We start from the raw sequence: 22945 nt of genomic DNA, 5'->3' as shown, positions 1-22945 counted from the left end.
ACAAAAGAATATTCAAAAAATTGTATATATGTGTATAACCAAGTCACTCTGCTGTACAGCAGACTGGCAAAACATTGTAAATCAACTATACTTCAATTAAAAAAAAAAGTGCTATGATAGAAAGTATGAAAAGTACCAAGAAAATGATTCTGTTAGTTACCAATTTATATAAATTATCAGTTCCTTCTCCTGCCATGTCGTTAAAAGTAACTAATACTGTGAACAGGACCTTCAAGGAACCAAAATATATTTATTACTACGTTAATTTACAAATTTAATATGGTCCCTAAGACCCCCTAAAACAACAAATTTTTGTTTTTACCCCCCAGAACTGGATGTGTTGATTCTAAAGTTCATATGAAAAAATAAACAAGCAGGAAGAGCCAGGAAAAAAATAAGAATAAAATTTAGAGACTAGCCCTACTAGACATAACAAATTCTATCAATTCAATGCTTAAATCATTTAATCAGTGTAGTGTTAATCTGAATAAAGATGAAAATTGGATCCATACCTCACACTATACACCAGGATAAAGTCCAAATAGATAAAAAATTTTAAAGGGGGGGGATGTTGAAAGCATTAGAAGAAAATAAAGGCAATTCCTTTATGTAACACTGACCTTGGAGAAGGCTTTGTGACTTAAAATCTATAAACTACGAAGGACTGAAAAATTCAACTACTGAAAAGAAATGACTTCTACACAGTAGAAAAATACCATAAGCAAAGTCAAAAAACAACTTATATCATAGAGTTAATCTCTTTCATATCAGAGCTCCAGAAAATAAGAAAAAGATCAACAGAAAAACAAAATGAATGGAAAGATAGGCAAAATTCATGAATACATGGTTCATACAAAGAAACACAAATGGTCCTTAAATGTATAAAAAACGTAAACTCACGCATGCATAGTAAAGAGAAGCAAATCATAACAGCTTTGAGGTACCATTTGTTATGAGATTTGGCAAAACCCAGAAGTTTGGTCCTATCCTCTTTTGACAAGGATGAGGAACATCAGCCTGTTATATTCTGCTGGTGGGGAGCAGAATACAAGTACACCTCCTACAGAGAATATGGTCAGTATCTTAATAATTACAGATGCATTTACCCTTTGGCCCACAATTCTACCCTCAAGAATCTATCCTACAGACATATTTGCACTTGAATTAACTGAAACAATATAAGCTTACTCACTGGAGTACTATAATAACAAAAGATTAGAAACATCCAATGCCCAGCTGGTTGAATATACTATGGTATATGGTACATCTACAAAACGGAAAATTGTGTAGTCAAAAAATTAAGAAGAGCTCTAAGAGCTACTTTGAAAAAAATGCGAGGATACACTGTTGCTAAGATTTTTTTCCCCATTTTTATACCTCCAAATACGGATCCAATTTACAGTCAATGTGACAGATAAGCACTTGTCATAGTTTAATTGGCAGCATTTTATAATTTCTTAGTGGTACATAAAATAACGGTATATTTCCTTAGAGCTGAAATATATGAGATGAGATGAAATATGACAGTGAATAAAGCAAACATAGATCATTAATACAGCTACCAGTAACCATTTGTGTAAAAAGTAGGGAAAGAAAGAATATATACTAATATTTGCCTGTGTTTGTCCAAGGAAGCACTAAAAGGACAAACCAGAGACCATTAACACTGGATGTCTACAAGGGACAAGGAGGACATGGTAGATGGGGCTAGAGGTGGAAGTAGGACTTCCTACTTAGGATTTAGGATGAATTTCTGTGTATAATTTTGATTTGTGAACTAAGGAAATACATTACTCATTCAAAAAAAAAAATAATTAACACACCTACCGAACAAGTCGCCTCAGATAAACGGCTATCTGAGTAAAAAGGATTTTGGGAGAAGACATTAATTCAAGGGAGGAAAGTTTTCCACCTCTATCATTACACCCTTTGTCTTTCTCAATGTTGTCATACTGAAGTCTGATTTCTACATTAGACAGGCCTCCAATTGGTTTATTTACCTTTTTTTTTAAAACTCAACATGGACCTTTTATTCTTTTCTGAGATGAAACCAAAGCATCCCATATAAAAATTACTAGTTAAAACTGTGTTTAAAACATTCAGTAGGAAAAAGGTCCCTTTAAGAAAGATATATTTATGTACACCTGAAACTAACATAACACTGTAAATCAAACTATAATCCAATATTAAAATTAAAAAAAAAGAAAGATACATTTAGGCTCTTTGGTTCTGGTTGATTATAAAAATGACCCAACTTGGCAAAAAAATCTTCAATGAATGATAACACTGATACAGTGAATCAACAGCAGAAGCTTTACACTATTGGGTATACTCCCCCTTGCCCAACCCTGGAACAGAAAACAATAAAGGAGCATTATTCAATCAAGTTTATTCAAATCGGTATTGTTCAAGTTTATAGAGGCTTCCTTTTCATTCTGAAACTTGTTTTTGATCCAGGAAGAATAGTTACTAGAATAAAATCATGAGGTTTTTCTAATCTTATAAAAAGATTTAAGATGAATTTCAATCTGAAAGGTTACCAGAGGTATGTGAAAAGGGGTCGAATAAGCAAATTACTAGCTACACTTTAGATATTCTGGGGGATGTTATTCCCCTCTCAATCTGTAAGTTATTTTTAAAATGTTTTTATACGAAATGCAATACAGGCTACAGTTTCCACAAGGTAGATTCAAAGTTGTAAGAGATCTTGTAAAGAGATTTATCCAACTCCAATAAAATAGATAACATCCAAATTCAGTAAGTTTGCTCAAAGTCACAATTGTGACTTTGTGAAGAAACAAGTGGAACTAAAATCAAGCTAGTAATAAATAAAAATAAAAAATCAGGGCTCTTTAGATTCCCAGTTCCTTTCCTTGACACCTATCTACTCACAGAATACGAGAAAAAGAGTGAGTGACACATCTGAGTCTCTCCAGTTCATTCTCAATGAATCTTCCTTGCTTAATCCAAAAATGCTTTTGCTTACAAAAACTTTTACCATGCTAGTATAAACCAGGGCTCTCCTCCAAACTAATCAAGAGTGAGGACTGTCTCCTCAGAATCTGGAATAAAAAGCTTGAGGAAAAGACTTCTCAGTCCAGAATAATCCAACCACTCATTTATCACCATCCATAGAGTTGCTGCCTCCGAAAAGGAAAGAGACATACACCAAAATACTCGAAAACTCACTAAAAGCAGCAGAGATGCAACTTCAGATGTGTCCCTTCAACCCCAGGAGTCTCCCAGAGGAAAGTCTAAGAACCAGAACCCTTGGAACCATCCTTTACCAGGCAGAGATCCTGGCAATTCAAGTACAGGACTTAGGAGGAAAGTGAGGGCCCGCTACAGGACTTGTCATGCATATTTTGCCACTACGGTATAACAGCAAACGTGATAACCCTTTGCCTGTCTTCATGGAGACAATACTCTAAGGGAGCTTGATCATTAAAAAAGAAAAGCTTTAAAAAAAGAAAAACGGGGCTTCCCTGGTGGCGCAGTGTTTGAGAGTCCGCCTGCCGATGCAGGGGACACGGGTTCGTGCCCCGGTCCGGGAAGATCCCACATGCTGCGGAGCGGCTGGGCCCGTGAGCCATGGCCGCAGAGCCTGCGCATCCGGAGCCTGTGCTCCGCAACGGGAAAGGCCACAACAATGAGAGGCCCGCGTACCGCAAAAAAAAAAAAAAAGAAAGAAAAAAGAGAAGAAAAGCTTTAAAAAAAGAAACATGGGGCTTCCCTGGTAGCGCAGTGGTTGAGAATCTGCCTGCTAATGCGAGGGACATGGGTTCGAGCCCTGGTCTGGGAGGATCCCACGTGCCGCAGAGCAACTAGGCCCGTGAGCCACAACTACTGAGCCTGTGCGTCTGGAGTCTGTGCTCCACAACAAGAGAGGCTGCGATAGTGAGAGACCCGCGCACCACGATGAAGAGTGGCCCCCGCTTGCCACAACTGGAGAAAGCCCTCGCACAGAAATGAACACCCAACACAGCCATAAATAAATAAATAATAAATAAAAAAATTAAAAATGAAGGCAGTTTAAAAAGAAAAAGGAAAGTAAACTATAAATCTCAATAAAATATAATTCATGGCCACGTAATAAAAGTCACAGTATGGTCAATGAAGATTATAACTCATAATCACCAGAACATTACTTCTCTCTTTATTCAGTAAGACCTTGTCTTTTTTCTTTTCTTAACTTTTTTACCTTTGTATCTCTCATAGTGCCTAGCACTAAACACTTAATTGAAGGGATTTCATTTCAGTTCCTTTTACACATTTAATCAGCAGAAAAAGGAATGGTTAATGGAAATTGCTGGATACCAAGACAGACTGTTAAATTTGGTGTCTAAATAGTTAAGATCAAGGGCTACAATTTGTATTTACTGTAAAATTTGAAATATTCAAGCATTATTCTGAGTACAAAATTTAAATGACAACCGCACCCCCAACCCAAGCAATTGCATTTACCTTAGCCATGACTTCTGGATCTGGTTCTTCCACAGGGTCAGCCCATTCAACCGTAACTACATTTCCCCATACTTTTACTTTTCCACTCATCAGCCGGCGTCTGGCTTGTGCTGCTGACTTGTGATCCTCATACTCAAGGAAGCAGAACCCCCGATTCTTCTTTTTGTCATCGGGTTGATGATAGAGAATAACGTCCACCAAACCCTCTGTTAAACCAACAGCCAGATATATAAGCCAAAAGCATCCACCACACATTTAGCGATTAGGCAGACCTAAATCCACTTGCCGAAGAGCAAAACATAACTGAAGAAGCCTCAAAATGATTTGCTAATTACCTAGTAGACAATTAAATCAGCGTTATTAGATATGGAGCTAGGGACAGTATTTTATGTTCCCTTTTAATTTTAGGGATCCTGAAGGTACAGCCATAAACAAGTCCAACTACTGTATTCTGACATACAAGAATGTTTTAGAGTGTTTGACATAACGTGAGCTTAAAATTTATGAAAATACTACCAAGGAAATTAAAAACAAAATTATAATATAAATCCAAGAGAACATTCAACAACTAATCATGACCAAAAATCATCCTTGAATCTAACTTTTTAAAAGTTACTATTTTTACCAAGAATAAAAGTAATTGCTTAAAACCAGTGTACCTCTGGTCTTAGTCCTGTACCCTCATCTTTCCATATATGTTCTTTCTAGGTGGTCCCTACTTTTAAATATCCTTAAGAGTGCTTAGATTTTACTCCCAGCAGCAAGATCCAGAATGTGACTTGGATGTGGGAGAGCTGAAGTGAAGGACCAGAGATGAAGCAGTCATAAAACTAGGAGGTTACAGCACTGGATGGTTCATCCACATAGATGTTAAAAGTACTAACAATAAGTCAATTTCGGGCAGAAAAGAAAGACTGTGAACCAGAAAAAATCTTCAATTAATGCAAGACTGAAACCAGAAGAGCAACAGGTGACAGTTTGAAGGAGGGAGAAAGGATTGTTTATCTGTAGTATATGTCTGGATGACAAAAATGTGAAGAAATAATGGTTTTTATGAGAGATGGAGAAGTAATCGTCTAAAAGTGTTTTTTTAAATGCAGCTAGCATTAGTGGATCTCCATTAGCATTTAAAACAATGAAATGGAATAGGAAATGTCAGACTAAATCATATGCAGTAAGCAAAAATATAATTTTGTTAAATTTTGTTTCAGTTATATATAAGTGTATATAAATCTGTGATATAAAATGTTCTTTTCAATCACTTCCATGGATTTAAAATTGGAAATTTGGAAAAATCTGATCTAGACAACGTAAGAGGAAGAAGGAGGATTAAGAACTCTCATCCCCTTAGCCCTAAAGCACATTGAATGTCAAGGGGGAAAAAAGCCTTCCTTCACTTGAGCTATAGGGCAAAGACTGTGTCAAAAGCTAGGGTTCAATTAAGGCAAAGTAAAGAGGACATTCCAAGAAATTGAGGCTACGAGGGAAGCTGCTTAGTCCAAACCACTAAAAAGAAGAAGGAGGCAATTTAGACACTGAATAGACATGTGAATTCTTAGATTAAGATACACCTCGTTTTTCTGCAGCTATAAATAGTACCACAGATTTCCCAAAACTAATTTCTAAATACATTTTTGTTTTACCTGTGACTTTACTGAATTCTTCCAGAATGTTTTCTTTAGTCTTATTCTTCGGAATTGATCCAACAAAAAGCCTGTTGTTTGCCACAGAAATGCACACTCCAAGGTGTTTACCAGGGCGAATTTCATAGCTGTCACACTGAAAGGAAGAAAAGAACCAGACACCCCACAACCACCCCAAACTCAGAACAACTGATCTCAAGCTAAAAAACTGAACAATTTAAGGTCAAATACTCCCTGCCTCATGAACTCACGGAGTTCCCTCATGCTTGCCGTAACATAAAATGTGTATTTTTAAACCTGTTACAGCCTCTCGTTTTAGTTTTAACCTTCACTGCTATTCACTTTATCTTTAAAAAGATCTGATCTCATATTTCAGTATTATCTATCTGAAGATTTTCTCCCAGAGAATTTCAGAAAAAATACCTGAGACTGATCATTCATCTGCCCTTGGAGATGAAATCAGATATAGATAAGCCACAGGCAAAATAACAATATATAAGGAATACCAGCTATGTTTAATCAATGTAAAGAAATTTAGAAGAATTTCACATTTTACATAAAACATAGAATTCCAACATCTGAAACTACATGTCGAACACAATACTTATAAAATTATATGAAATGATAGGAATAAAAAATGTTTCATTTAAATGGCTATGGTGATGATTTCCTTGATAAACTTTAGCTTTTTAATGGCTTAACATTACTTACCTATTAGTTTACTAAAAGATATGTAATTTTTTAAAAAAATCATCCATATGTTGTCAGAAACAAGGAAATAAAGCTTTGAAACTTCTCGGTACTGAATAAACAAACTGGAAGGAAAAGTCCGTAATAAAAACGAAAATCTGGGTCAAGCTACAAGTAAAACTAATTTTGAGGCAACTAATAAAACCAAAAGCCTTGGTGAAAGAAGTTACTATTCTAGAAGAACTAGAACTAGACTAAGTGAGGCCTTTAGCTGTCTGGCAAAAGAATATGCCAAGGAACAACGATATTGCTATTTTGGGTTACTGAGAGGGTTGTATCTTAACAGAATAGGAGTAAAGATATACTTAATTGGCATAACTGTTAATACTACTACTACTACTCTGGAATAAGTACAAAGGGTAAAAGGCCCTACACAAAGGAAATTACTAGATTGGTTATAAAACAGTGGAAAAAGAGAGAAAGATTAAAGACAGAGAGAACTGGAGGGCTTGGAAACAAAGAGATAGGAAAGAACAAGAATATACTTAGAAAATAAACTGTATGATTAGGCTATGACAAAAACAAAAGAGATTCATAGCCATTTCCTGAATTGTGTCCTAAAAGTCACTGTTGCCCAGTTATGTTCCCGAGAACCCATCCCAGACTTCATCACACTTTAAGAATCCTACCCTAAAGTTTAACAGCAAGAACTGACATTTTTGTCTAAGATCAAAAGAGAGACCTGCAGAAGCCAAATATTCAATGAAACTTTAGATACTAATCACTCTAATAAATAACTTCTTAGAATTACGGGAGACTTTCTCTAACACCTTATTTCTTGGGTACTTTCATTTCTTTTTTACTTTTATAATCAGAAAAAAATAGCCAACGGTCACATACCAACTCAGTCAATATAAAAACTTTCAAAGCAAAAACTAAAGAAAGTGAAACAATGTTAACTGCAAATGTTTTTAATTGAGGTATTTCTCTCAAATGACTTGCTAGACAGTGGGCATTTGCTTATCACATACCAGTTTAACAGCTTCCTGTGCAGCTTCCTTTCCACAGAAGGTGATAAATGCATACCCTCTGTTCTGACCAGACAGTGGATCCATCATAAGACGTAGATCCCAAATGGGACCAGCCTTTTCAAAAAGGGGCACCAACTCATCCTCATATAAATCTCTTGGTATTTTACCTACAAAGACCTGAAATAAAACCTCTGTGTTAGAATCCCAATGTAAGCATTTGATTTTAGAGCCACAAAGCCCAGCTGCCTTTTTTTTAAGGGGTGGGGACAGAAAGATGGTTAAGGAAAAATGGGGACAATTTGAATCTTGCAAAGCTAACCTTAGTTTTTATTATAATGACTTTCAGGGCATCAACAAAGAACAATATTCTATATTGAAAAATGGAAAATGATTAATAAAAGTGTGCAAAATTTGTAGTAACTCTAAATTCTGAATTTTTATAATTTGTTTTTTTCTCACAAAAAACAGAAAGGCATGTGTAAATCTTCATGGAAATACCTCTGCATTTTTATAAAAACAATAATTGAACAAAAAGATTGATGAGGTCTTCCTCATATTTTCTCCTCAACTCCAAATTCTTTACTACTTAGAACTCCAGTGCTGGTACTTCCCTGGTGGTCCAGTGGTTAAGACTCGGCCCTTCCAATGCAGGGGGCGCGGGTTCAATCCCTGGTCAGGGAACTAAGATCCCACATGCTGTGTGGCTTAAAAAAAAAAACTCCAGTGCTTCAATCTATCCCTTTCTCTATCAGGATATTACATTTTAAGTAAGTATGAAAAAAATTTTCAACATTTGAAGATTTTGTGTGCTCAGTTAGAATTAAATAGTAAGTAGGATTAAGTTATATAAGAATGATAAATTAGAATCAAACAATCAGAAACCCTCTCAGTATTTAATATCAGACTACAATTTTCTTCAAATTTCCACCATGTCAGCAACATTGAAAATAATCTTTTATGTTAAAACATTTGCAATCCACACACAAAGTCTTAAAGAGTATATTAGTGTTTGCATGAGACGAATTTTTTAGTGAAACTCATCGACATCAGCATTTCATATTCTGAAATGACCTGATGAATGAAGTAATAATAACAGCAATCCAAAAGATGCCAATATTATTACTGGAGATTAAGTTTCTAGTATTAAGCTCTACTACAGTTGTGCTATCTTAAGACAATCCTTTTCAAAATAATCAGATTCACCTTCACTGCTACCTGGTAAAACTTGACGTCTTCTTCTAAATCTCTAGCACAATTCTCACACGACAGCTATTCTCATTTGTCTACTTCCTTGAAGTCTCCAATCCCCGTTCACTAAACCTCATTCTAAGGAGATCACCTGAAAAGCCATTGGTTTCCTAACATTCTTTCCTCTCAGTCTTAAAAACCTTTCTCAACATCTATTTTCACTTCTTTCCTTTATACCTCAGAAATTTACCTCCTTTCCAAAAAAAGGTTAGCTCCTTAACCCTAATAAATAAGCCCATTTCTTCTCACTACCTTCTTCTGGAAATAATCGCAAATCTTCATCTCTTCAACTGTCCTATTTTGCTCAGTGCATTCTCTCCTTCCCAGTGGTTCCTCCGTCTTCAAACATGCCAAATCTCCCATAACAAAACAAAATACAAACAAAAAAACCCTTTTTTAGCCTGTATCTTTCCTTTCACTTTTAAATGCTTTGAACACATGGCCCCTATCTGTTTTATTTCACTCATGCAGTTATTCTTTTCAACACATCTACTGTATGCTTAGTACTGTGCAGCTACGAGAAGTATAAATAAGACATCAGGCATCATCTGAGTGACATCCCTACAGAACCATCTTTCTAATAAAAGCTCACTCTGAAAAGTACTTGCATCTACGCTCTCTTTAACTCTCTAAAAATTGGCTGCTTCTTCTATCACTAAACTGTATGCCCTAACGTCACTAATTGACTTCTAAGGACCAAATTCAGAAGTCTTTCCTTCCTCAGTCTCATCATCCTTGCCTTCTCAACAAGCATTAACACTGGTGATGTTATCTTCTGAAAATTCTCTTCCCTTAAGCTTTCAGAATCCTCCACTAACCTGGTCTTAATCTTTAACTACTCCTCTATCCTTTCCATGGTGATTTGTCTATCCATCTAATAATAATCTGCATGTTTCCCAAAGTTATGGCCCTATTTCCCATAATTCACTGTATTTTCTTCACTCATAAGGATCATATCCATTCCCAAAGGCTACAACTCTACAGTCATCTCCCAATACATCCCATACATCCTGAGACCTAATTCTATATCTCCAACTACCTATTAAACATTTCCTCTGATAGTCCTGATTTTACCCCAAATCATCAGTAAGTTCAGCAACGCCAATTTCTGGTTTTCGATTATAAATGTATGTATAGATAAGAATGACTATGTATCAGAATATTAAAAGTTGTTATCAATGTATGAAAAAAACTACTCTAATTTTATTCTCCTTATTATATTTTCTAAATATTTTACAATAAAGGTATAATATATTTATAACAAACGTTTCCTTTATCCGAAAATCAAAATGACTAAAACCCACCCTTGTCAGTTGGCTCCTCTGATTTTCCCCACATTTCTCTTGGGAGAACGTAATTTCTGCTCTCCCCCTCCACCCCAAGATGACTGAGGAAATAATACTCTCATAAAAACCTCAGATATTTTTAATCCCTCCCATTCCCATCCATATCCAATTTATTTTTTAAATATAAGCTGAAGTTGCTCCAATGTATAATGCTACCCTATACAGATAACTGGCTCCCTTCTTATTCAGAGAACTTGTCCAGACCTTTCACGAGACATGGACTCATAAGTCATGCATTTTTCTACATTCTAGAGATAAGAGTGAACACCAGACAGGTCTAGGCATTAATGAAGCTTATATGCTACTGACAAGAAAAATTTTTAAAGATAAACAATATGATTTCAGGAGATGTTAAAGGCTAAGTAAAATAAAAGCAAAGGGACTTCCCTGGTGGTGCAGTGGTTAAGAATCTGCCTGCCAATGCAGGGGACATGGGCTCGAGCCCTGGTCTGGGAAGATCCCATATGCCACAGAGCAACTAAGCCCGTGCACCACAACTACTGAGCCCGCATGCCACAACTATTGAAGCCCACGCGCCTTGGGCCCACGCTCCACTACAAGAGAAGCCACCGCAATGAGAAGCCTGCACACCGCAATGAAGAGTAGCCCCCACCCGCCAAAACTAGAGAAAGCCCACACACAGCAATGAAGGCCCAACGCAGCCAAAAATAAATAAAATAAATTTATTTTTAAAAAATTAAAAAAATAAAAGCAAAGAAAAGGGGGACTTCCCTGATGGCCCAGTGGCTAAGACTCCATATTCCCAATGCAGGGGGCCCGGGTTCAATCCCTGGTCAGGGAACTAGATCTCACATGCATGTAGCAACTAAGAGTTTGCATGCCACAACTAAAAGATCCCACATGCCGCAACTAAAAAAAAAAAAAAGTCCTGCGAGCCCCAACTAAGACCTGGCGCAGCCAAATAAACAAATAAATATTTTTTTTAAAAAGCAAAGAAAAGGGATAAAGGAAGAAGAGGCTGTATTTTAATAGAAGGGCCTCCCTGAAAAGGTGAATTTGAACTGAGACCTAAGAGAGAAAATTAAGTAAAAATCTGAGGAAAGAGCATTCCAAGGTGATGGAACAAGTACAAAAAGATGGGGAGTACAACTGATATTATCTGAAGAACAACAAATAGGTCAGTGATTAAAATAAAAGATCTGGGACTTCCCTGGTGGCGCACTGGGTAAGACTCTGCGCTCCCAATGCAGGGGGTCCAGGTTTGACCCCTGGTCAGGGAACTAGATCCCACATGCATGCCACAACTAAGAGTTTGCATGCCACACCTACGGAGCCCACCAGCTGCAACTAAGACCTGGTGCAACCAAATAAATAAATATTTATTTTAAAAAATTAAAATAAAATGTCCACACAGGAGACAGTGATGGGAAAGAGAGAACAGGAGCCAGATTAAGTTAAACCATGGTTAGACGTTTGAGTTTTATTTCTTAGGAAGACAGAGGATTTGAGCAGACAAATAACTAGGTATTACTTATGTTCTAAAAGGAATATTCTGGGGCCTCCCTGGTGGCGCAGTGGTTAAGAACTCGCCTGCTAATGCAGGGGACATGGGTTCGAGCCCTGATCGGGGAAGATCCCACATGCCGAGGAGCAACAAAGCCTGTGCACCACAACTACTGAGCCTGCGCTCTAGAGCCCACGAGCCACAACTACTGAAGCCCGCACACCTAGAGCCCGTGCTCCACAGCAAGAGAAGCCACCGCAATGAGAAGCCCACGCACTGCAACGAAGAGTAGCCCCCGTTCGCCACAACCAGAGAAAAGCCCACGCACAGCAACCAAGACCCAACGCAGCCAAAAATAAAATTAATTAATTTTAAAAAAAGAAAAAGAAAGAAAAGGAATATTCTGGCAGCTGGATAGAAAGTGGACTGTATGGAAAAACAGGCTGACCAGTCAGCTTAATACGGCAAGGGATGATGGTGGCTTGGTGTAGTAGGGTGATAGCTTAAAGGTAGGGAGAATTTGAGAAACAGTGAGTTTTTAGTTATGTGGGATTCAAATCTACATTTTATTTACCTTGAGCAAGTTTCTCAATCAGCGAGTCTCAAGATCCTTATCTGGGCATAACATCAGCAAGAGGGTTCAATTTCCATGTGAGCAGAGAGCCCACATCTTGATCCTCATTTTATTCCCAGCACTGAACACTGCCAGGGACATAACAGCTGCTCATCTTTGAATGAATATACAAATGAACATCTACCTCATACTGTAACTTACGCACTAGATCCCATCCTTTCTTTCTTACTCAAGGACACTTGGTCCGGCAACAATTTTATCATCAATTTCTCCCTTTATACATGGATCATTCCTATCAGCACATAGTATGTTATAATTTCTCCCTTAAAATTTAAATTAAAATAAAAAATAGGGGCTTCCCTGGTGGTGCAGTGGTTGAGAGTCCGCCTGCCGATGCAGGGGACACGGGTTCGTGCCCCGGTCCGGGAAGTTCCCACATGCCGCGGAGTGGCTGGGCCTGTGAGCCATGGCCGCTGAGCCTATGCGTCCGGAGCCTGTGCTCCGCAACAGGAGAGGCCACAACAGTGAGAGGCCCGCGTACCGCAAAAAAAATAAATAAATAAAAAATAAAGAATATACCTTGATTATAACACCTTCTAGCTATTGCCCCGTTTCTCTGCTACCCTTTGTAGCAAAATTGCTCAAAAGAGCCATATATACTTGCTGCCTCAAATTTCTCATCTCCTTAGTCTCTTGAATCTTCTGCAAATCTGGCTTTTACCACCATTCCAGTCAAAGTCATTAATGCCATCAATGCTGTCACAATCAAATGTCAATTCTTAGTCTTCATCTTACTTGGGAAGTTTGATATAATTAACCATTCTTTCTTCTGTGAAAACTTTCTTCACTTGACTTCTGGGACACCCCACTCCTGGTTTTTCTTACCTCATTGGCTCTTTCTTCTCAGTCCCCTTTGCTAGTTCCTCCTTGTCTCCCCAAACTCTAAATGTTGAAGGACTGCAGGAATCAGATCTTAGACCTTTTCTCTAGCTACACACACTTCCTTGGTGACACACCCAAACTCACGGTTTTAAAATACCATCTAGAGACTTCCCTGGTGGTCCAGTGGTTAAGAATCCGCCTTCCAATGCAGGGGATGCAGGCTCGATCCCTGGTTGGGGAACTAAGATTCCACATGCCGCAGGGCAACTAAGCCCATGCTGCAACTACTGAGCCCGCACGCTCTAGAGCCTGTGTGCCATAACTAGAGAGCCTGCGTGCCAGAATTACAGAGCCCACACAGTCTGGCGCCTGCACGCCACAACTAGAGAGAAGCCTGCACGCCACAACTAAGACCCAAGGCAGCCAAAAATAAATAAATAAATAAATATATATATATTTAAAAACCCATCTAGATGCTTATGCCTCCCACATTTATAATCTCCAGCCAAAATTCTCCTATGAACTCCATGATATAAGCAACTGCTCACTCAACAGCTCCATCTGGATGTCTAAGAGACATCTAACTCATAACATGTCCAGAACTGAACTACTATCTTTCAATCCCGCTAATTTGCTCTTCTCTATAGCCTTCCTCATTTCAACAAATGGCAATTCCATCCTTCCAGCCGCTCAGGTCATGAGTCTTAAAGTCATCTTTGGTTCCTTTCTCTCATATCTCCATATCCAACTCATCAATAAATCCTGTTAGATATGCTTTCAAATTATCCAGAATCTGACCACTTCTCACTAGCTTCAGCCATATCACCCTACAACATTATCAACTCTATAAATCAGCATTAACAGGGCACAGCACTTTAAAAAAAAAAAGAAAGCTACTGATAAAAGGTATCCTGAAACAAAAAATACACAAGAGTAATTGGTATTAATTCTGAAATGTATTTTTTGGTGTGGCTAGGTTCTCTGGCCACACTAGGCCTAGCCTGGTTTGAATATTTTTAAATTTGAGAATATCTGTATTTGAGTATTTTAAAACTGTTCTGGGAAGAAAATTTTGCTTTATATTGTTTCTATTAACATAATGCAGTTGTGCCTCATTATTACATCATCCACCATCCATATTTTCTCCCTACCCATTACAAATACAGGCAAAAGCAAAGAAAGCACATGCAGTGGCACTATGAAAATACAGTTGAGGGGCTTCCCTGGTGGCGCAGTGGTTAAGAATCCACCTCCCGATGCAGGAGACATGGGTTCGAGCCCTGGTCCAGGAAGATCCCACGTGCCGCGGAGCAACTAAGCCAGTGCGCCACAACTACTGAGCCTGCGCTCTAGATCCCGTGAGCCACAACTACTGAAGCCCGCGTGCCTAGAGTCCACGCTCCGCAACAAGAGAAGCCACCGCAATAAGAAGCCCACACACCGCAACAAAGATTAGCCCCCGCTCACCCCAACTAGGGAAAGCCTGTGGGCAGCAACAAAGACCCAACGCAGCCAAAAATAAATTAAAAAAAAAAATAGTTGAACACACCTAAGTGAGGAAGCTAAGTGTCAGATTGTTATACTTCTTTCATAACACGTCTATATTTTTAGAACCATTCAGGTTTGCTTCATTAAGCATATCTAAAATGAAAAAAATCTGTATTTTCAGGAAAAGCAATTTAATGATTACCTTACAGAAAGAATTCGTAACAGCAAGCTCCTCATACTCTAAATTATCATTTGAATGTTAGAAGTCCAACTTATAGCTTTTCCATAAGAATACTGCTCTATTTTAAAAGAAACATCAGGGAATCCCCTGGTGGTCCAGTGGTTAGGACTCCATGCTTTTACTGCAGGGGGCATGGGTTTGATCCCTGGTTGGGGAACTAAGATCCCACATGCCCCGTGGCACGGCCAAAACAAAACAAAAAATTAAAATTAAAAATATAAGTAAATAAAAGAAACATCCACAAACCTATGGTTAACTAAGTGCCCAATATTATAATCACTGAGGTCCATGAAGAAACATGCCAAAAATACTGATTTGTTTGAGAAATAGGAGATGGTCTCATTTCAAGATCAATTTAACTTAGGACATTAAAAGAACTTAAAAAGGCTGAAAATAAATAGTATTCAAAAACTAAGATCACTCTTTTTAAAGTTTTTAAGCTCAATTTTTAATTAACTAAAATGTAACATAAATGTTTTCCTTTTATTAACTTGTTGAGCCATTCTGGCTCCATATGAGCTGTTCAGAGTAACCACTCAATCATGTGCAGGTTAATCCTCCCCCTCCAGGACCAACAGAATCTAGCGAATACCCTAACAACAGTTCTTCCTTTACTCACTAGGCATTAAGGCTTTGAAAGTTTTGGCTGTCTATTATCTATCCACTCATTACTTCAACAGTAATAGAGGAAGCCCTCTGAGACTCTAGAAGGAATCAACAGAAGTAACCAGACAGCTCAACAGTGTCTTTTTTTTTTGGGGGGCGGGGAGCTGCGTAGGGTCCTAGTTGTAGCACGCGGGGAGTCTTCGTTGAGGGGTATGGGATCTTTCGTTGCAGCGCGGGCTCTTTGTTGTGGCACACAGGCTCCAGGGTACGTGGACTCTGTAGTTTGCGGCACTCGTGCTCTGTAGCTGAGGCGTGCGGGCTTAGCTGCCCCACTGAATGTGGGATCTTAGTTCCCCAAAAAGGGATCGAACCCGCGTCCCCTGCATTGGAAGGCGGATTCTTTATAACTGGACCACCAGAGAAGTCCCTCAACAGTGTCTTTTGATTATCTACTAGGGTTGTTCCCTTATCCAGCTCCTATTCACTATTTTGCAAACACAGCAGCTTTTCTTTATATGTAATTCAAGTCAGATGCTACAAAGTCATATACTTACAGGTCTGTTAAATACACTGGTTCTTTAACACTTCAACTAGCTAATACACCAAAGAGTTAGATCCCAATCTACCATTTCCTTTGAATTCCTCCACAGATCATCAGTGCTATGCTCTTTAAACAAGAGTTTATTACATAGATATGATCTCCACAGAGATTACATTTGTCAATGGAAACAAATTAAAACAGTTTTACAATACCAGCTGAAGAATACAAAGATACTGTGACACATGGTAACTAGACTTATCATGGTAACCATTTTGAAACTACAGAAATATCAAATTACTGTGTTGTGCACCTGGAACTAACATAGTGTTGAAAGTCAACTGTACTTCAAAAACAAACTCATAGAAAAAGAGATTAATCTGTGGCTACCAGAGGCAGGGTTGAGGAGAGGATGAACTAGATGAAGGTAGTCAAAAGGTACAAAAGTACTAGGTGTACAATGTACAACATAATATAATTAGCACGGCTGTATGTTATATAAGAAAGTTGCTAAGAGAGTAAATCCTAAGACTTCTCATCACAAGGAAAAATCATTATTTTTTTCTATTTCTTTAATTTTATGAAATGATGGACACCCACTAAACTTAGTGTGGTCATCATTTCATGATGTATGTAAGTGAAACCATTATGCTGTACACCTTAAGTTTATATAGGGCTGTATGTCAAGTATTTCTCAATAAAACTGGAAGAAAAAGGGAAAAAAAAGGATACAAAGATACTATAACCAGACTAAGTCTGAGAGCCAAGGCACACACACACAAAAAAACGCATTTCAAAATTGATACTTATCAAAAAAAAAAAAATTGATACTTAACATTCTTGTGTATTTCTCATCTCAAGGTCAATGCTTAGCAACTATGTCCATTAATGAGTACTCACTTATAGGGTTAATTTACAGTAGATTTTTATTTATTTATTTATGGCTGCATTGGGTCTTCGTTGCTGTGCTTGGGCTTTCTTTAGTTGTGGTGAGCAGGGGCTACTCTTCATTGCAGTGTGCGGGCTTATTGTGGTGGCTTCTCTTGTTGCGGAACACGGGCTCTAGGCACGCGGGCTTCCGTAGTTGTGGCTCTTGGGCTCTAGAGTTGCTCCACGGCATGTGGAATCTTCCCGGACCAGGGCTTGAACCTGTGTCCCCTGCACTAGCAGGCAGATTCTTAACCAATGAACCACCAGGGAAGCCCTTTACAGTAGATTTTATCCAAAGATAAAACCTCGTAGTCTTCTCATAGCTTAATTTCAATAATGTCAGTCTCATGTACTGACCCTAATTTCAACTTCCTCAGTCAAGAGCTAATAATAATTTTGGGAGACTTCCCTGGTGGTCCGGTAGTTAAGAATCCACCTTCCAATGCAGGGGACGTGGGTTAGATACCTGGTCGGGAAACTAAGATCTCACATGCTGTGGAGCAACTAAGCCCGCACACGTCAACTAGAGAGCCCAAGTGCCGCAAACTACAGAGTCCACACACTCTGGAGCCCTCTCACCACAACTAGAGACAGAAAACCCACATGCCACAACTAGAGAGAAGCCCGCACACTGCAACGAAGAGCCCGAGTGCCACAACGAAGACCCGACGCAGCCAAAAATAAAAATAAATAAATAAAATAAAACATTAAAAGAAAGAGCTAATAATAATTTTTAGTAACTGTAATGAACCATAAAAGAACAAAACCCCAAACCTTAGAGCATCAATATGACACCAATTAAAACCAATTATGTACCAAACCTATCATCAACCCAGTATGTTAAAAAATTTAATTTTCAAAACATATAGGCCAAATCTCATGAAATCTAAACTTAAGGGAGAAATCCAAACTTTTACACTGCACTCTTATTGCAACAAACTGCTTGACAAGAGTGGCTTAGGCTGGTGATCTCATATAGGGATTTTTGCTGCAACCATATCTGCTGTATGTAATGATATCTAACATAGAGAAAAACGCACCTTTCTGCTAAAGAGAGAGTGCAATATAAGAGAATGTATACATATTTTACAATTAGCATACTATTTGTTTCTAATTGGATACTCAAAAGTTTACTCTATTAAATTGTTCAAATACTTCCAGTGAAATCTTAAAGTACTAGCAAACTCTTTCTTTATCTACATAAAGCAAAGATAAAACAAGTTTCCATTAAAGAGCTCATTAATGAAACCAATCTAATAAAAAAAGTTTATTTCTATAATTATGAGATAGATACAACCAACTAATTTTACACCAGGCTATATTCGACATTGTGAAGAACAGAACCATATGATACAATTTTTACTCCTAAGGATTTTATAATTAGTCAAAGAAACAAAACTAAGAAAATGTAGCAATAATTGATAAGGATATCACATGGTATACTACAGATAACTTTTTCAAAATGTATTCTCCTCTTGGAAGTGTTTCAAGCTGCCTCAAGAACAAGAAAAAGGGCAAAGCATCAATTCCATTTTTATTCATTTTGTATGAGGGCTTAAGGTAAGGGAAAAAAAAATCCTGATGCCAGGAACAAAATTTAAAACCATTAGAAAAAAATACATATGGTGTAGGAGTCCCTGTAAGAAAGCTGAACTATATTTCCATACTGCTTAAAAATAAAATATAAATGTAGATTTTAAAGGGTCACAACATAAATAGAACATTAAAGATAAAGGATGGTGGAGGGGAATTCATGAGAGGACAAGAGTGAGTGAAAGGCTAAAGATATCATTCACTTGTATATTGTTTCAATGACACTTTCTTCTGTAAGGAATGTAGATGGTTTAGAGTCCCAATCCCAACTCTATCAATAATTATATAGCATTAAGTAATTTTTTGAGACTCAAAACAAACATATGTAGCTGATACAGGTATCACAAAAAACAAAAATGCTTAGAGCCCTTTTAATAATGTTAAATATTAAGAAACAGAACATTAATTGTAATAACGTATAAAAGAAGTTCAGGGAACAAAGACCAATAACTGTAAACATTTACATACAGAGAACATCCTACATACAGAGAACATAATTAGAATTAGCTCTGATATACATCTAAAGTGTTATGTTAAATGGTGATGTCTTTATTTATCGATTCACAAACCAGAAATAATAATCTTTGCTTCTGGCTACCTGAAAAGTTAAGTTTCAGCTTTTAGAAGGGTGCCATTGACAACGTTTAAGTAAAGTTTTAAGATTTCTTAGAATTCTAATATAAGTAGGAGATACATAACAATACCACCTAAATATTTTAACTGACATCGTCACCTAAGGAAGCTACTGCCATCACTTTGTTTTAAAGAAAATCCTGTAAGATTATCATTTAACCTAGTTTAAATTTTAAGTTACGAAGTCTGGATTACAGTACTCAAAGAAAAAAAGCATAACCAATTATTTGTCAAATACTGTGTGCCTACTATACTCCTGGCACTACGCTAGGCACCAAACAGAAAAGGTCCGTGCAGTAACAGGGCTTACCTTCTGGCACACAGTTTTTTCCCTTTAAAGGATTAGAATAGGCTATAGCACAAAGGTATATGAAGAGACCTTCATGAAAACACAGATGGAGGACGGATTCCTTCTTTGTTCAAGTATAGACCAATGTGCTCAACCTTTTATCTGATTCTACATCCCTTCCCTTGTGCAACCCACTCCCTTCAATAAATCTCTCTGTGAACACTGCGTATCTTCTATGTGATGAAGGGGAGGGTCAAGGAGGGAGGACAAGCACCATTCAAAATTCCTGACATAAAGCAGAATAAAGCAACTGTTTCTCCTTAATAACCTCACCCCAAGGACCTAAAATGGTGTGTTGTTAGTTGCATAGTTTTAGTAGCCAGTTCCAAAAACTCTACATTCCTTTACAAAGTGTTTGGGTATATACCAGTCACATGATTATCCCTACTTATGATGGCAGCAAAATACAGATGGATATCCAAAAAAATAATAATAGCTCTTTGAAAAAAATCAATTTTTCCCCCATCATACAATAGGTAGAATTATTTACAAACTGGAAAGATTTCAGCGAACAGCTGAAGAACACTTACTTCTGTTCCAATTCCAGGTTGCATGCCAGAGTACACACTGTCTGGTGGAGGACCACCATACTTCCTCTGTCCTGTGGTTACATCCAGGGTATAACCAGTCCTCTCAAGCAAGGCCTAAAGATAATTATACATAATTATTTATAGTTGAATATTAAATATCATACACACACAAATCAAAATATAAATCTTTTCCAAAAGGTACCCTAACATCTTAGGTTATGTATTTCAGTTAGGGGAAAAAAATCACGAAGTTCACACTGGTTCCTCTCACACGTGTTGACCTTTACTTCTCCTTTCCATACATTTAATGGAAAGAGTTGCAGGCAAGTTAAGTCGCCAAGCACACATCACTTTTTTGTTATGAGAACAGAAAAAAGGGGAAAGGATTACTAAAACTTCGACATAAGCTGACCCCAGGCTACCTATTCATACTTATGTACCACAGTATTCCTCATTTTGCACCCCCTCTATGTCAACCAGAATTTTTCCTTATTTGCTCCCTTTACGTAGCATACTTACATCCAGTGACTCTTTTCAAATGAAATGTTCTCTATCCCCTTTCAAGAACATTGTGGAAAGGTTGTATTAATTCCAGTGAGGATGCTGGCATTAAAGGATATCAAAGTGATTTGAGAGTCCGTATCATACTGACAATAATAAATTCATAATACAACTAACAAAGTTCTCTATCCTTAAAAAAAGCAGAAGTCCTAGCTCTTTTATGCAACTTCTCTAATTTACTATTTCTCACATCATCCTACTCTTTCTACTGTACTCAAATAATTTAACCTTTATTTTGTTTAATCCTGTTGTTTTGTACTCCTACTATACCATAAGCTCCATAAAAACCAGACCATTTCTCATACAGCACAGACTCAAAACATCTGGCAATTACCAAATGAATATACTCTCAGGTTTCAAAAAACAAACTATGTTTCCTGATTTCCAACCTTCCTCACAACATTATATTAGGTATTAAGAGGAATCATAGAAAAGAAGATAATGTCCTTGCCCTTAAGGGTTTGTGTTCATATGAAAGGCCTACAGAACAAAGACACATGGAAAAAAAGAAATGGAATCTACCTAGAAAGGAGAATTTTACACTTCAGGTTTTTAAAATCACAGCATGTCAGAGCAGCAAGAGACTTCAGACATCACCAAGTTCAATAGTTTTCAAAAATATCTCTGGAGGAACCCCGGGATTCCAGTTACCTTAGACTCTCCATTCTTCTACCTTTGACTATTTTAACCACAGAAATACATGTAATATAGAATACACACAAAACATATTACATATTATACATTACTTGTATAATATGTAATATACACATATTACATATATAATATGCACCTTCTCAAGAGCAAATAGCCAGCTTTAGGGAAATCATACAGATCTATCCAGTGAACAGCAATAAGTTTTTAAAAAACAACCATTACAGCAAATAGAGTTTTCATCTATTAGTTAAAAGATATAAGAATGGGATTGTGGGGCTTCCCTGGTGGCGCAGTGATTGAGAGTCCGCCTGCCGATGCAGGGGACACGGGTTCGTGACCCGGTCCGGGAAGATCCCACATGCCGCGGAGCGGCTGGGCCCGTGAGCCATGGCCACTAAGCCTGCGCATCCGGAGCCTGTGCTCCGCAACGGGAGAGGCCACAACAGTGAGAGGCCCACATACCGCAAAAAAAAAAAGAATGGGATTGTGCCATTTTACAGATGAGGGAAAAAAGGTACAAAGGAGCTTTATATAAGCTAGTTACATGATAAAAACTATATTTCTTGTCTAAAACGTAAAATTGGACAAACTTCAACATTAAATAAATTAACTATTTCAAACTCAAAAGTCTATCACTGCAGCAAAACATCAATAGCCATTTAATTCTTTTACTAAAAGCCCTATATTCACCTTTCAGTTTATCAAAAGACTAATAGTAATAATAATAATGGCTCATAGTTACACTGTTCTCGCTACATTCCAGGCATTACTCTAAGCACTTTGAGTATCTTAATTCCTTTAACCTTCACACTTCATGAGGTAGGTACTATTACTGTTCCCAGTTTACAAACAAAGAAACTGAAGTAAATAAAAACTGAGAAGGAGGAAAGCAGTTATTAAAACACCTCTTCAGGGCTTCCCTGATGGCGCAGTGGTTGAGAGTCCGCCTGCCAATGCAGGGGACACGGGTTGGTGCCCCAGTCCGGGAAGACCCCACATGCCGCAGAGCGGCTGGGCCCGTGAGCCATGGCTGCTGGGCCTGCGCATCCGGAGCCTGTACTCCGCAACGGGAGAGGCCACAGCAGGGAGAGGCCCGCGTACCGGTAAAAAAAAAACCAAAAAACCACCTCTTCAGCAAGAGAAAAGACAAAATACTTGGAAAGAAACTGAAGAGACATGATTGAATCAATCTAGAAAACTATTATTGGAAGTATCAATAAATATGTCATTCATAGCCAAAAGAACAAGGAATAAGGGAGAGTATGTTTAGGAATTTTCACCAAACATACAATTAAATGTCTGCCCCTAAAATTCTTCTTATGTAATTTTCCCTAAATCATCTCATTTCCAAACGCTAGTTTTTCTTTTTCTTTTTTTTTTTTACGTGCAGTAAAAACTGTTTCTAGGGCTTCCCTGGTGGCGCAGTGGTTGAGAGTCCGCCTGCCGATGCAGGGGACACGGGTTCGTGTCCCGGTCCGG

The 22945-nt window shown here is 37.8% G+C and overlaps 1 protein-coding gene across 9 annotated transcripts in view; it reads right to left on the bottom strand.

Moving 5' to 3' along the window:
• HNRNPR (heterogeneous nuclear ribonucleoprotein R) overlaps positions 1-22945 on the bottom strand; it is a 35156-nt gene that overhangs the window by 5486 nt on the left and 6725 nt on the right. For 3 of the 9 annotated variants that reach the window (XM_027109790.1, XM_027109796.1, XM_027109791.1), the window contains 4 exons: positions 20252-20365; positions 7829-8005; positions 6108-6243; positions 4465-4679 (listed from right to left, as the gene is read on the bottom strand). In XM_027109790.1, the coding sequence (XP_026965591.1) occupies positions 4465-4679; positions 6108-6243; positions 7829-8005; positions 20252-20365 (642 nt within the window). The remainder of the gene's footprint in view (positions 1-4464; positions 4680-6107; positions 6244-7828; positions 8006-20251; positions 20366-22945) is intronic. The other 6 variants (XM_027109792.1, XM_027109797.1, XM_027109793.1 and 3 more) reach the window with 3 other exon arrangements.

Source organism: Aethalodelphis obliquidens, unplaced genomic scaffold, assembly GCF_003676395.1.
Source record: "Aethalodelphis obliquidens isolate GAN/ISIS:26980383/991018 unplaced genomic scaffold, ASM367639v1 scaffold9, whole genome shotgun sequence".
Classification (NCBI taxonomy): domain Eukaryota; kingdom Metazoa; phylum Chordata; class Mammalia; order Artiodactyla; family Delphinidae; genus Aethalodelphis; species Aethalodelphis obliquidens.
Note: the sequence above shows the minus strand (reverse complement) of the source record. Positions and strands in the feature narration are given on the sequence as shown.